At 50.8% G+C, this 12952-nt stretch overlaps 4 protein-coding genes across 4 annotated transcripts in view; 2 read left to right on the top strand and 2 right to left on the bottom strand.

The window, feature by feature from the left end:
• The window catches only part of RMDN3 (regulator of microtubule dynamics 3), a 30260-nt gene extending 23112 nt beyond the window's left edge, over positions 1 to 7148 (bottom strand). The window contains exon 1 of the mRNA XM_012728623.1: positions 7061 to 7148. The gene's annotated coding sequence lies outside the window, so the exon portion shown is untranslated. The remainder of the gene's footprint in view (positions 1 to 7060) is intronic.
• On the top strand, positions 5376 to 9172 carry GCHFR (GTP cyclohydrolase I feedback regulator). The gene is made up of 3 exons (XM_004687913.2): positions 5376 to 5514; positions 7068 to 7162; positions 8591 to 9172. Exons 1-3 carry the CDS (start codon positions 5479 to 5481, stop codon positions 8712 to 8714), a joined length of 255 nt encoding a protein of 84 aa, XP_004687970.1. The 5' UTR covers positions 5376 to 5478; the 3' UTR covers positions 8715 to 9172.
• A 94-nt stretch (positions 9173 to 9266) lies between these two features.
• DNAJC17 (DnaJ (Hsp40) homolog, subfamily C, member 17) overlaps positions 9267 to 12952 on the bottom strand; it is a 32478-nt gene continuing 28792 nt past the window's right edge. Inside the window, exon 11 of the mRNA XM_004687912.2 lies at positions 9267 to 9440. Coding sequence (XP_004687969.1) covers positions 9318 to 9440 — 123 coding nt within the window. The 3' untranslated portion in view covers positions 9267 to 9317. The remainder of the gene's footprint in view (positions 9441 to 12952) is intronic.
• On the top strand, positions 11341 to 12546 carry LOC101625872 (chromosome unknown open reading frame, human C15orf62). The gene has a single exon (XM_012728625.1). The coding sequence runs from the start codon at positions 11895 to 11897 to the stop codon at positions 12420 to 12422; it is 528 nt and encodes a 175-aa protein (XP_012584079.1). The 5' UTR covers positions 11341 to 11894; the 3' UTR covers positions 12423 to 12546.

Genomic DNA, 12952 nt, shown 5'->3' with positions numbered 1-12952 from the left:
CTCCTGTCTCATCTCTCCTGGCTCACCTCAGCAGGGTATTTCAGTGAAACTGCCTGTTTTGCTCCCTACTCTGTCTCTGGTGAATCCTCTCACCACCCTTACCCACCCCCCACCCAATGTACTTCTAGCCTATATCCCAGCTCTTGTATGCATAAATAAATAACATAAATTTCAAAAAACAACAACTAAGCCTGATCCCAGAAGGCTAAACTAAAGAGCATGATCAGAAGTCACCAGCAAGTTTAGAAGAGGAAAAAGGCTCCCTAAAGTAGAGATAAATCTCTCTACATTACTCCACATCTTATTGTCTTTTATAGTGACCGGTGATACTACATTAGTTGTCTGACTAAACACACAAAAAGGCAGAAAATACCAATTTATGCATTATTCAAGACCCACGCCTAGATACTCACTTGAATTCTTCACATAGACTGCATAGTGCAAAGTTATTTACTCAGTGGAGAATAAGGTACAGAGAACAGCAAGTAAGTAGATGCCCTGGCCCAGGCCCATTGCCATCACTGGTTCAACACAGCCCTTCCAGGTACTAGCCAGTATCCCAGAAAAGTCGAGGTTATGCTAGGGTGCCTTTTGCTGAAGCATGTGACCTTAAACTGGATCTCCCTGAAAGGACAGACGCAAAGTACTCATGCATGAGGGAGCCAGTTGGGGAAAGAATAGAGCCTGGCCCTGGTGTTAGAAAATCATCGGTGTACTCCCCACTGTCAGGTGGACCTAGGGCTCCTGTGGGGAAGCGAGGACTGAAGCTGCAGCATATAGATGGGTTGTAGCTATAGGTTGTAATCAATTAACCACTCAAATAACATTTTTACCAAGAGATTTTCGGATGGGACACATTTTTTTTTTAATCAAATCCCCAGCTTCTTAAAATAAATGGGAAACTCCAAATACTAATCCAATTGTTTCCCAATACCCACTCAACTGGCCATACATATGAATGGCACCCCAAATTTGAGGAAGATGCATGCTCTCCCTCCAAGGTGTGTGAAGGCAAGCGCATACTTGTCTCGTTGTGTACACTGGGGGGGATTACCCCAAAGTCCGGAGACCTTGGTTTTGCAGTCCAGTTTCCAGCTCGTCAAACGTGAATCTGTGAGGCAGAGAAAAGAGCTGTACCTCTTCCAAGGAGGAGAGGGGAGGTTCCTGAAAGGAAATAAAACTCTGGCAGCCACCAGGACTCTCCCCTCTCTTCTTTGGAAAGCAGCTCCCTTCCTCAACAGGAGGGGGCAGGCTACCACCCAAGATGCCTGGGCCCCCCTCAGACCTGTCAGTGGACCTGTCGGCCCTGGCCTGCTGGTGGAGTGAATCAGGGTGGTCCCCACCTCCTGGCTTTGGCTCACCAATTTTGATAGAAGAATGCCAGCCAACCTCAGTTCCCTTGGCCAGTGAAACAGCTTGAGGAGGAAAGTAATTCACATTGTCAGCAAATTGAGAAGGGCAGCAGACTCAAAAGACCACCATCCTCTGCTTTTTGGCAGATTGCAGGGGTACCAACCCACAACTCCAAGGAAGTAGAAGGGGAGAGAGGACAAGGGTCAGCATGTCCACGCTCTGGATTCTGGTTTGCGTCAGCCAGCTTGCTTTCGCCATACTCTGGTGATCAGCAATTCTGATACTATCTGTGCAGTAAGGTTCTTTGTACTTGGAATGTGAAAAAACAGGGTTTTATTAAGCCTAAGGGAAACATACTTGGTGAGACAGAGACATACACTCTGTTGCAGCAATAATATATTGTTTAACTTCTCCAAAGAGGAAATGCAAATGGTCAACAGGCATATGAAAAAATGTTCAACGGGGATTACAATTGAGATGAAAAAAAAAATGTGAAAAATGATGTAAAAATAAACTTTTTAATAAAAAAAATGTTCAACATCACTAGTTATCAGGAAATGCAAATCAAAACCACAACAAGGTACTACTTTACTTCAGTAAGAATGGCACATATTAAAAACTTGCAAAACCAAATGTTGGTGAGGGTGTGGTGAAAAAGGAACTTTCCTACACTGCTGGTGGGAACACAAAGTTGTCTACAACCACTAGAGAAAAGCTGTGTAGAGGTTCCTCAGATTGCCAAACCTAGGGCTTCCATATGACCCAGCAATTCCACTCCTAGGATCTACCCAAAGGACAAAAAAACATCAATTCAAAAGGACACCTATACCCCTATGTTTATTGCAGCAATATTTATAATAGGTAAGACTTGGAAACAACCCAAGAGCCCAAAAATAGATGACTGGATCAAGAAGATGTGGTATATATACATAATGGAATATTACTCCACAATCAAAAAAGATAAACTCATGTCATTCACAGCAACATGGATGAGCTAGAAGATATTGTGATCAGTGAAGTAAGTCAGAAGGAAAAAGAAAAATATTGGGTAGTTTCACTCATAGGAGGAGTATGGGGGAACTAAATAAGGGATCAGGGAAAAAAATATTAATAATAAAAAACACAACAAAAATAAACAGACCACTATAAATTAGAGACATTCTTCAGGGTTCAAAATGAAGGAGGGAAGAGCAGAAGGCACTATGGTGACCGTGCACAGGAGAACTGGTGGTGGGACTTCTAGGGGATTACACCTGAGAAAAGAAAGCAAACATTGCTAAAAAATGAAAATGATGTAAAAAATATAAATATACTTATAATAATATATAAATAAAATAATGCTTATATTACATAAATGTTATATATGAATTTTTTGTATGTATATGAATGTATTGTTTAGTTCTGCATGTTGGTAAAAAAACTGTTCCCAAGAGCTGCTTTTTCACTCGGTCATTCATTGCTCTGCAGTCTCCATTGATGAATCCACCACAGCTTACCTCACTCGATGGCCATGGGACTATCTGCAGCTTTTTGATAATTACAGAGTTATTAGGCACTCTCCTGTTTCCTCAGGAGTTTTACTGGGTTCTAGGGAAGACACATCTTCAGCCTCCCAAAAGTGATTTTCCAAAGTGATTGTATCATTCATAAAATGTGCAACCCCAACATTAGTGCTTCAGTTATCAGACATCTTCACCAACACTTGATACTTAGAGATTTGTGTTTTGCAAATCTGTACAGTGGTTCTGTGATTCAAAATACAGTTTAGTTTGCATTTCTGGGATTTCTAATGGTATCAATAACATTGAACAACATGTTAATGTTTATTTACCATTTTCCCCTCTTGGGGATTCCCCAATTCCTACCTCACAGATGTGTAAAGCCCAGGATGCTATAAAATCACAATCACCTTCAGCCACACACAAATGAGAAGTTTATATGTTGGATGTTCCACTGTCCCCCACCAGCTTACAGGAGCAAAAGCAAGGCTACAGAGCAAAGCTGTGCTCAAAGCATCCGAAATCAAAATGAACGCGAAACCATCCCAATGTACACATTCTGGATTTTTTAAAAGATGTATTATTTATGTACCCAAGAAGAACTGGGGTATAGGCCAGAGGTGTGGGGGTATGACAGTATTCACCAGAGACAGAATGGGGAGCAGAACAGGCAGATGTACTGAAACACACTGCTGAGAGGAGCAGCAGGAAGGTCAGGAGAGGTCTGCCATGCCATGTGGGTCACCTCCTTGGTGGGGATCGAACTTGCATCGTGCTACAGTGGCTGAGGACAGCCTCACAGTGCTGTTTTAACCCACTGTGCCATTGGGAGGGCCCACATTCTGGACTTAACAAAGATTTATTTTATTTATTTATGCATACAATAACTGGGATGTAGGCCAGAGGCTGGGGTGGGGGGAAATGGGAGGATTCACCGGAAACAGTCAGGAACAGAATAGGCTGATCTGCTGAAATACATTGCTGAGGGGAGCAATGGGCCAGATAGGAGAGGGCTGCTGGGCCATGTGGGTGTTGGCCTGGCTGGGCTTGCTGGGATCGAACTCATGCAGTGGCTGGCAATAATTTGGTATAACAGAATTTAACCCTTGTACACTAGAGACCTCAGCTTTGAAATTCCTTATAGGGCCTATGCATTAATCTCTTGTCAGTTTAACAAATCCTTTGTTAGGGCCCTCCCTGGTGGTGCAACCATCCACAGCCACTGCAGTAGGAGTCCCATCCCTAGCCAGAAAGGTGACCCACATGGCACAGCAGCCCTCTCCTGTCCTGCCCACTGCTCCCCTCAGCAGTGTATTTCAGTCCATCTATCTATTCTGTCCCTCACTTTGTCTCTGGTGATTCTTCTCACCCCCCCCACCTCTGGCCTGTACCCCAGTTCTTGTATTCATAAATAAATAAATCTCAAAATAACAATAAAATACCAAATCCTTTGTTAAGCACAGTCATCCCTCTAGCTAAATTGTTAGTCCTGGGGGTACAGGGTAACAGTAGAGACCACAGAATAATAAATTAGACCACTATGGATCTTTTAGGATTACATCTTCCTCGTTCCCTTACAGTTCTCTCTCATCTGTTGAAGTGTTAGAGACACAAAGCATACAAAGGCTCCTGAAGATACTTCAAGTGTCAGGGAGGGAAGGTGACAGGCTGTTTGTTTTGCTTTGTGTGTGCGTGTGTGTTTTAAGAGAACCAAACAGAACAAGGCAGATAAAGAATGTTGAGTTGTCAGATTTTGATACATCCAAATGAGGGTGTGGAAGGAAGCATAGGAGGTGAACTCACTGCCCTCTCAGTAGCTGCTGCCGGCAAACTTGCTTCTTTTGCCCCAATTTTTGTCTGTGTTCCTGGGTCTCTGGCTCTGTGGGAAGGGCTGAGAACCGATGGGCAGTGTTGCTCGTCTCCCCCCCTTATCCTACAGGGCCGGAGAATTGAGTAGTCCTGCTCCGGTATTCTAGGAAGCCCAGTCGGGGTGATGGGAATGCCCACTGTGCGGGTGGTGGTATTTTAATTGTAACAGTAGCCTCCTATTGCCCACCCCCTCGGGCAGAAGGAATCTCTGTAGAAACTTTCTTGGGGACCAGAAGTGGAGAACCACTGAAAATATTAGAGGTTTCCCTGGATGAGATGGCCTGGATCAGCGAAAGTCGCCTTTTGCTTCCTACCCTTCTTCACGGGGACAAGAGGCAGGACCAGCAGGACTTTGGAACCTGTGACCGGAGGTTTCCCGTGACGGGGTGCAAAGTCAACACTGGTTCTCTCGACGCCAAAGCCCATCGGGCTTCCAAACAGGGGCTTTTCCCCACCCCCAAATCCAGCCCTAGCTGCTAGGCTATCGCAAGCAGGAACCCGCGGTCAGAACAGGGGTCCAAGTGCCCTGCCCTGGCGGTAGGGGGCGGACCCCTCAGAGCCGAGACCCCAGGCGCGTCACTGGCGTCGGCTCCCGATTGGCCGGCCGCGGGGCGGTCACCGGCGCCGGGACTGACATCGCCAGAGGCAAGAGCAAGTAACGGGACTCCAAGCTGCGAGTCTCAGTCTCGGAGCCTGAGGGTCCGGCGACGGCGCCGATCCAACATCCGGGTGGGAGCCAGGCCAGGACGTGCGCACCATGCCCTACCTGCTGATCAGCACCCAGATGCGCATGGTGAGTACCCGGCTTGGAGTTGGGACGCGGCTGGCCGGAGAGCTGCGAGCACACCTGGCACCTCCCTCCCGGGAGCGCCCACAGGTGGCGACCCAGCAGCTGCCCGGAACACGCCCCCTCACGCTGCGGCGAGGGGGGCTGGGGATCCCGCTCGGCTCACATCCTGGGGCTTAGGGGGCTCGGGTGCTGGCGGTTCCAGTCCCGCTAGCCCCAGCCTCGCGTCTGCAGCACCTTCTGCGCTCCACAGTGCCGCTTCACTGTTGAGGGCAGGTAGAGTTAAATAAGCCGAGGGAAAGTGGTTTGGGGGAGAGCACTTGCTGGAACGCTAAAACACCTTCGCTATGTGGGCTGTCCGCTAAAACACCTTTCGGCACTTCAAGGAAGCGCTACCCTGAGACCTTAGGAAAGACCCACTAGAGAATGGGCCGAGAAGCAGAAGGGTGCAGGGGATTACAGAAGGGGAGATCACCGGGAGTCAGAGGTCATGCCCCTTTGCACAGAGTTTCATTTTTAAAAGCTCTGGTTAGCCTTGCAGTCGCCTTAGAACTTCAAAATGTGACTGGGCCTCCCAGTTGGGTAACAGGGTATTCTTCTCCCCAACCCCCAACCCCCCACAAATGCTTGGGAGGGTACTGCAGAGCTCCCTTGGCAAGGACAGACAGGGTCTAGGCAGAGCAAGGGTGTGTGTGTGTGTGTGTGTGTGTGTGTGTGCGCCAGTGTGTGTGTGCCAGTGTGTGTGTGTGCACGTGCCAGTCACCTACCAGGTGTAAAAAGGTGGGCCACTTTCACTTCATAAAATACTCTCTAGGCCTGGAGCGCCAAGTGACTTTTTAATAATACAACAGCTTCACTGATACCTGTACTACAGAATTCACCAACTTAAAGTATACAATTACAGGGTATTTTTTTAGAATATTTCAGAGCTGTGCAGCCATGAACATGTCCATTTTAAAACATTCCCACCACCTGTACCCATACCCTGTGTCACAGAGGTCACTCACTCCCCTCCCCATCTTTCAACCCTAGGGGGCCACTACTTCCCAGGGTAATAGGTGATCTTTTGTGTCTGACCTCAACATTCACAATGATTTGAAAATTCAGTCACATTGTTGCATATATGTCTTTCTTTCCTTTTTATTGCCAAATAAGATTCCATGTACTGATATATCACATTTTATGATGATGATGATAAATAAAATGTGGTATAACTATACAACAGAATCTTATTGATATTTAGGTTGTTTCCACTGTTTGGTTTCATGAATAATGCTATGAACATCCCTGTTCAAGTGTCTGTGCACACAGGGCTGCATTCTCCCATTGTCCACACGCACACACACACACAAGTGCAGGAGCCTGACTCAAGGTGCCAGAATCCAGCAATGCCCAGCTCAGCTTAGCGCAACTGGGAGACCCCCACATTGCTCAGACAGATCACTGGTAGATCCTGCCCCAAAGATCTCAAGGCTTAGGAACAGCAGACAGTCAGGGAAGACAGGCCCAGCCTTCTACCCTGACTGCCAGCCAAGCAGCCATCCTGGCTTACCTTGCAGGAGGTGGGCCCCACCATGGTGGGTGATGAGTTCTCGGATCCAGAGCTGATGCAACACCTGGGGGCCTCAAAAAGAAGTGTCCTGGGAAACAACTTGTAAGTAATGGCATTTAAGTCTCTCTTCCTGCCAACCCCAGTCTTGTTCCTATTCCCTTCCTCTGACCACCAAGCCCAGGGAGAGTGACAATACTCAGCTTTAGAGGCCCTCTGGCTATATCCTAGAGTTTTGTCCTCTGTAGGGTGGATCCCATGTGCCACAGCACCCTGGTCCCAAGTTTGCCCTGAAAGCTTTCCTTATGGCCTTCTCACCACATAGGAACCCCAGGACAAAAATCTCATGAGGACTTTATTAAGTGGGCTGTTCCTTGCCTGGCCCTCTGATCTCTAAGCTGGACCCCATCAAGGCACAGACAGGCAGAGAAAATGGCTTCTGTCTTAATAAGCTGGCCAAGGCCCTCCCTGCTAGGACACAGCACTGCAAGCTTGCCGAAGCCACTTCAGTGCAAGTCCTATCCCCAGTCCCAGAGCTGACCCACATGGTGTAGCAGACCTCTCCTGGCCCACCCACTGTTTCCCTAGCAGTGTACTTCAACGATCTGCCTGACTGCTCCCCACTCTGTCTCTGGTGAATCCTCTCACCGCCCCCCACCACCCATGCATCTGGCCTGTACCCTGTTCTTGTATGTATAAATAAAAAAACAGCTGGCTCAGTAGCAAAGCTAAGGTCTAGAACAGAGCAGGCAGCCTGGAGCCCACTTGCAGCTCAGCTGCTGCCTGGAGACATGACCATTCCCCCAGCATCCTTTACACTAGTCCTCCATCTAAACACAGAGAGCAGCTTGCTTCTTGTATCCTCACTCCTTCCTACTCCTTAAGAATTGCCACAGTGAGCCCCAGTTAAAAAGGGAGGGAGGAGACCCCGCTCTCTGGCTCAGGGTTGGAGGTTTGAAGCCAAGCCATCCCCTTGTAACCAAGCATCTGTCTTAAGAGGCTCAGCTTAGGGCCTAAGCCCTTTATCCACCTGATGGCCCTTCAGAATCAACCCTGAAAGAGACTCCAAGCACTCTCCATACTAGGGAAGGCCAGAGCCAGAGCTGTCGGGGGCCAACCTTGTTGCTCCAGACTACAGCACAGCCAGGGCGCCAGGACATCAGGAGGGCAGCGGCTGGGGGCTGAGAAGGGAGAGGTTGCTTCTCTTGAAGAATGGAGTGGCTCAAGGTACACAGGATGTGGTCAGGCCAAGAGGGATCTATCTGTATATATATCTGTATGTGTTAACCCATCCACATTTTCTCATTTATAAAATGGGAGCACTAATAATGTGTTTGCTGGGTTGTTGTGAGGCATAAATAACACATGCAAAGTGCTTGGTAGGACAGGGGCGGGGATGTGTACTTGGTCTGACACCTGGCCAGAGTTAGGCACTGCTGAGTCCCCACCAGGCCTGGTCTTCAGTAGATACTAGCCTTGTGTGGGAGCTTGTACTGGGCTCCCTCACTCTGCCGCTCTCCTTTTCTCTTACAGCTCTGAGTACTACGTCAATGACCCTCCTAGAATAGTCCTGGACAAGCTGGAACGCAGGGGCTTCCGTGTGCTCAGCATGACAGGGGTGGGCCAGACACTGGTATGGTGCCTGCACAAGGAGTAACCTTCTCACACCAAGGAGCTTCTGGCACCCCTTTTTTTAAATGGTTGCCATGGGCCCTGCCCCTAAGCTTCTGCCTCATCATCGCCCTATTTCCCTCTTCCCAAGTCATCACTTTCCTTAGCCAGCATCACGGGACATGGCTTCCTCTGAAAGGGGCCTCAGCCTGTGTGTGGGAGGGGGCAGGATCCCTTGCCTTGACCTGCCAGCTTCAAAGGCCCTCGAGGAGGCCACTTTCTGTGTGCAAGCTGAGGGGTGGGCCAGGGAGAGGCTGTCCCTGGCTGGGAGATGGGCACCAGGGGACAGCACAGCCCCGGGACTGGGTGGTGGGTCCTATGTAGCTGATCCGAGCCAATAAAGGACTGTGATGAGTGGCTGCTGCTCTGCTCTGCTGGCTCCGATTCACTGTGTGGGGTGCCTCCCTGGGGGCTTGCCCACTGCCTGGGGAGGGAGAGCCAGGTCTGAGTGGCACCCTCGGGGAGAGAGCCCAGAAGCCAGGATCATGCTTGTGCAAGCCGGCACCCTACATCTCTGTATGCAATAGAGGTGGACTCCAAAAGAAAAAGTTTATTGGTGCCATTGGAGAAAAGGGCTCCAGGTGTGAGGTTATGTGGGCTGCCCCGCTTTGTCCTCCTTCTGCATCTGGGCGATCAGCTGTTGCCGCTCAGCTGCCTGGCGCATGCGCATCATGACGAGGCTCTCGTAGTCCCTCTCTGACACCAATGAGTCCTGGGGACAGAGTGGGGGACAGGACGGGGTCAGGGCAGCAGGACACAGCCCTACATGGGTCTCAGAGGACAGCCTTCGGCAGAGCTACAGTCAAGAATCAAGAAGGGAGGATGCCAGGAACATCCTGCAATCCCAATTCACCCACGTCCCTTCAAAGGAAGTAGCACTGGGTACTATGTCCCCACCAGGCCCACATCTCAGCAGGCTCCCACTTCAGCATGTCTCAACCTCACCCCCCACTTCCCTTTTCTCAGACCTTTTACATCTATATCAGCTCTGGTTCATCTTTTCCATGTGAATCACTTCCTCTTGCTCTTGCCAGGCCCTCATCTCCCTTCATTTCCTCTCAGTCCTTTTTTGATATTCCTTTCCTCTACCCCAAACCTGCTTCTCAACCTGTTTCCTTCAAATGAAGGGAAATTGTTAGAAGTGCAAAAATCCACTCTGCTATTCCAGATGGGCAAGAGCACATCCCCTCCCACCTGCCTGCCTTTCCTGAGGGGTCCCTCCAGCCAAGGACCTGGGAGAGGGGGACCCTCCCTAGATACAGCCTTACTCAGCTCCACCCTGGAAGGAGAAATAAGCAAGAGGCGCTTTGCCTCCTACAAATACACGGAGACCACAGCTTGAGGCTTTATTTTATGATTACGCCAGCACAGTGCAGGGAATTAAAGACTACCATATTGTACTAATCGAAAGAATAATAAGCACCTCAATGGCTGAGGCTGTGGGTGGAGATGCAGCCTACAGTGGAGCCTGAACTGCCAACCCCATAGCCTGATAAGGTCTCAGTGGGAATGCAATCACTTCCTCCCTCCCTTGGTGCAGCTGAAGCTGTATGAAACCCACCTGAATTGGCACAGACTTAGCCAGACCAGGAGGGCTGCATAGAGAGACCGCTCACCCCTGTTCTGTGGGTGCCAAGTTGGTGCACTGGTAGAATAAGCCAGAGGAAAGTTTGGATCCAAGAAAAAAGTGGGAGTGGCTCAGATTAAAATACCAGGCCTCAGCCAACGGATGGGAGTAAGGGGTGGACAGTCAGGTTAGTCACCTGGACCCCTGCCCTGCTCCTGCCAAAGCCCTACCCCCTCCCAGCCCTCCCCTGCTCTCTCCAGGCTACTGAAGTTCCCAGGTGAGTTGCCCTCCCAAACCCATCTACCTAAGCCTGGCTCAGAGTACAACTCAAGCCAGCCCCCTGTGGCTACATACAGAGCAGGGACCCCAAGGCGGCCCACAGTTGTAAGGAAGGACTGGGGCACAGCAGGGTAGGAGGCAGCAGGACTGGTCCTCAACTGCTCTTTCCTGCAGTGCATCAAGGAAGGAAATTGAGCCAAAAGACTGGGTGTCAGGCCAAGGGGAGGGCAATTCTCCCTCCCCCAGCTACAGTGCTTGGCCAAGAGACCTGAGTCACCCCTGGCATGCCCCGGGCTGGACCTTGGGAGGAGTCAGCCCTTTATGGGCACGGGGCAGCTCCCGCTAACACACCCTGTCTCCTTCCCCCACACCTGCCAGCTCTGCTAATAAGGGCCTGTCACCAGGCCCCAGGACTGAGTCACCCACACCAGCGACATGTCTCTCTTCCTTCCCCAACAATTGTTCCACACGCCTGCCTTTCAATTAACTCCTACCCTCCATAGTCTCCTCCCTCTCAGACATTCAGGAGTTGGGAGCCTCTGCCTGCCAGGGCCCAGGGCGGTCAGGTCAGTGGGCTGGGCTGTGGTGAGAAAGGAAGCGGCCTGGTGACACACAAAGCAGGACTGCCCCCAGATGAGTCCCTAGAGGAATCTTAAGCTCCTCAGTGGCCTGGGGTGTTGGCCACAGCGGCCGATCCCCCATGCGGATGCTGCAATTACCTCAGCATGAAACCCGGCTTCCCACCTGACTGAGTCAGCTGAAAACAACAACACAAACTCCACGCCACACACTGGCACAAACAGTCAAGCCACTAATCAGTCAGGGAGCCGCGGGCAGAGAGGCTGGGCGTGAGCTTTGCCGAGCCAGCCTGAGCGCGGAGGCCAGGCACAGAGGGTGAGCTCCGGCTGCTGAGAAGCCAGCGCTGGGGAAGCAGCAGAGGGCGAGGAGACCCATCTCGGACATCACCGCACCCCAGGCTCAGCCCAAGCATCAGCCTCACAGGGGCTCCAGTAAGTGCTGCTTCTCCTCTCGGGGATTTTTCCTCCAGCCTATCAAGTAACCAGGGCACTCCTGTCCCTCTGGGAAACTTTCAGCTCTGCTCTCTGGATCAAAATCACTTAATCCTGGGATCTCATCTCACCATACACAATGCTGGCTTAAGGTCTGTGCTGAGCAGAAAGCTGGAGGCGGGTGCTTCTAGCCCACTGGGATGTCTCCCTGATTCCTGCCACTCACTGTCCAGGAGGGACCAATGGTCACCATCTGCTCCTGAACCGGATTCTGAGGCACCAGGTTGGTCTGTGGGCTCCCCTGGGTCCCATGGAGACCTGGCGGAAAGGTTCCTTCCGAAATGCCTCCTTTTTCAAGCGACTGAGCCTGGGGCGGCCTCGGAGACTCCGGCGACAGGGCAGTGTGCTCAGTCAGGCCAGCACAGCTGGTGGCGACCACGAGGAGTACAGCAACCGAGAGGTCATCAGGGAGCTTCGAGGGAGGCCTGATGGCCGGCGCCTGCCACTGTGGGGGGATGAGCAGCCCCGGGCCACCCTGTTGGCCCCCCCCAAGCCTCCACGCCTCTACCGGGAAAGCTCCAGTTGCCCCAATATCCTAGAGCCATCATCCACCTACACCGCTGCCTACACGGTTACCCTGCCCTCTGCCTTCTCCCTGGCTGGTGCCCTCAACCAGTACTCTGAGGAGGACCTTTCGGACACTCCCTGCTTCCAGAAGACACCTGCTCCAGACCTCAGTGATCCCTTCTTCTCCTTCAAAGTGGACCTGGGAATTTCACTTCTTGAGGAGGTTCTACAGATACTGAGGGAGCAATTTCCCAGTGAGCCCAGCTTCTGAATGGGGTGAGGATGGGCAGAGGTGGGGAGACTGGAAGAGTCAGAAGCCCAGGTACCTAGGGAAGCAGGATACAGTCATGGACTAAGAAAAAGATAGGGACAGAAACCCAGCGTCCTGAACTGTTCTCCAAGTTGCCCCTGTTTGGAGGGACCACACAAGCAAGCTGGGGATGTCATGATAGGGACACCTGCTGGCAGGAGCCCTGAAGGCAGCTGGCTAGGCTGGAAAAGGGAGGCACCTGCAACCACTGAGGCCAGCAGAGGGGAGGGCAAAGCACAGGTGTGGCAGAGAGTAGACAACACATAGAGCGGGCAGAACAGACAGTGCCCAGCACCAGCCTCTTTGAAGCTGCCATCAGCAGGGAGAGGTTACGGGTAGGTCCAGGCAAAAGTGGTTTCATTCAGGCAGAAGAGGAAGGCAGGGAGACCTGAGGGGAGAAGGACAAGTTTTGACCTTGTCTAATATAATAGTCATGAGTTAAATGTGACTGATTTAAACTTAAGTACAGTTAAAATTCAGTTCCTCAGTTG

The sequence above is a fragment of the Condylura cristata genome, unplaced genomic scaffold, assembly GCF_000260355.1.
Source record: "Condylura cristata isolate star-nosed mole 26May11 unplaced genomic scaffold, ConCri1.0 scaffold00023, whole genome shotgun sequence".
Lineage (NCBI taxonomy): Eukaryota > Metazoa > Chordata > Mammalia > Eulipotyphla > Talpidae > Condylura > Condylura cristata.
The sequence above is the reverse complement of the archived record's forward strand: the minus strand, read 5'-3'. Positions and strand labels throughout refer to the sequence as shown.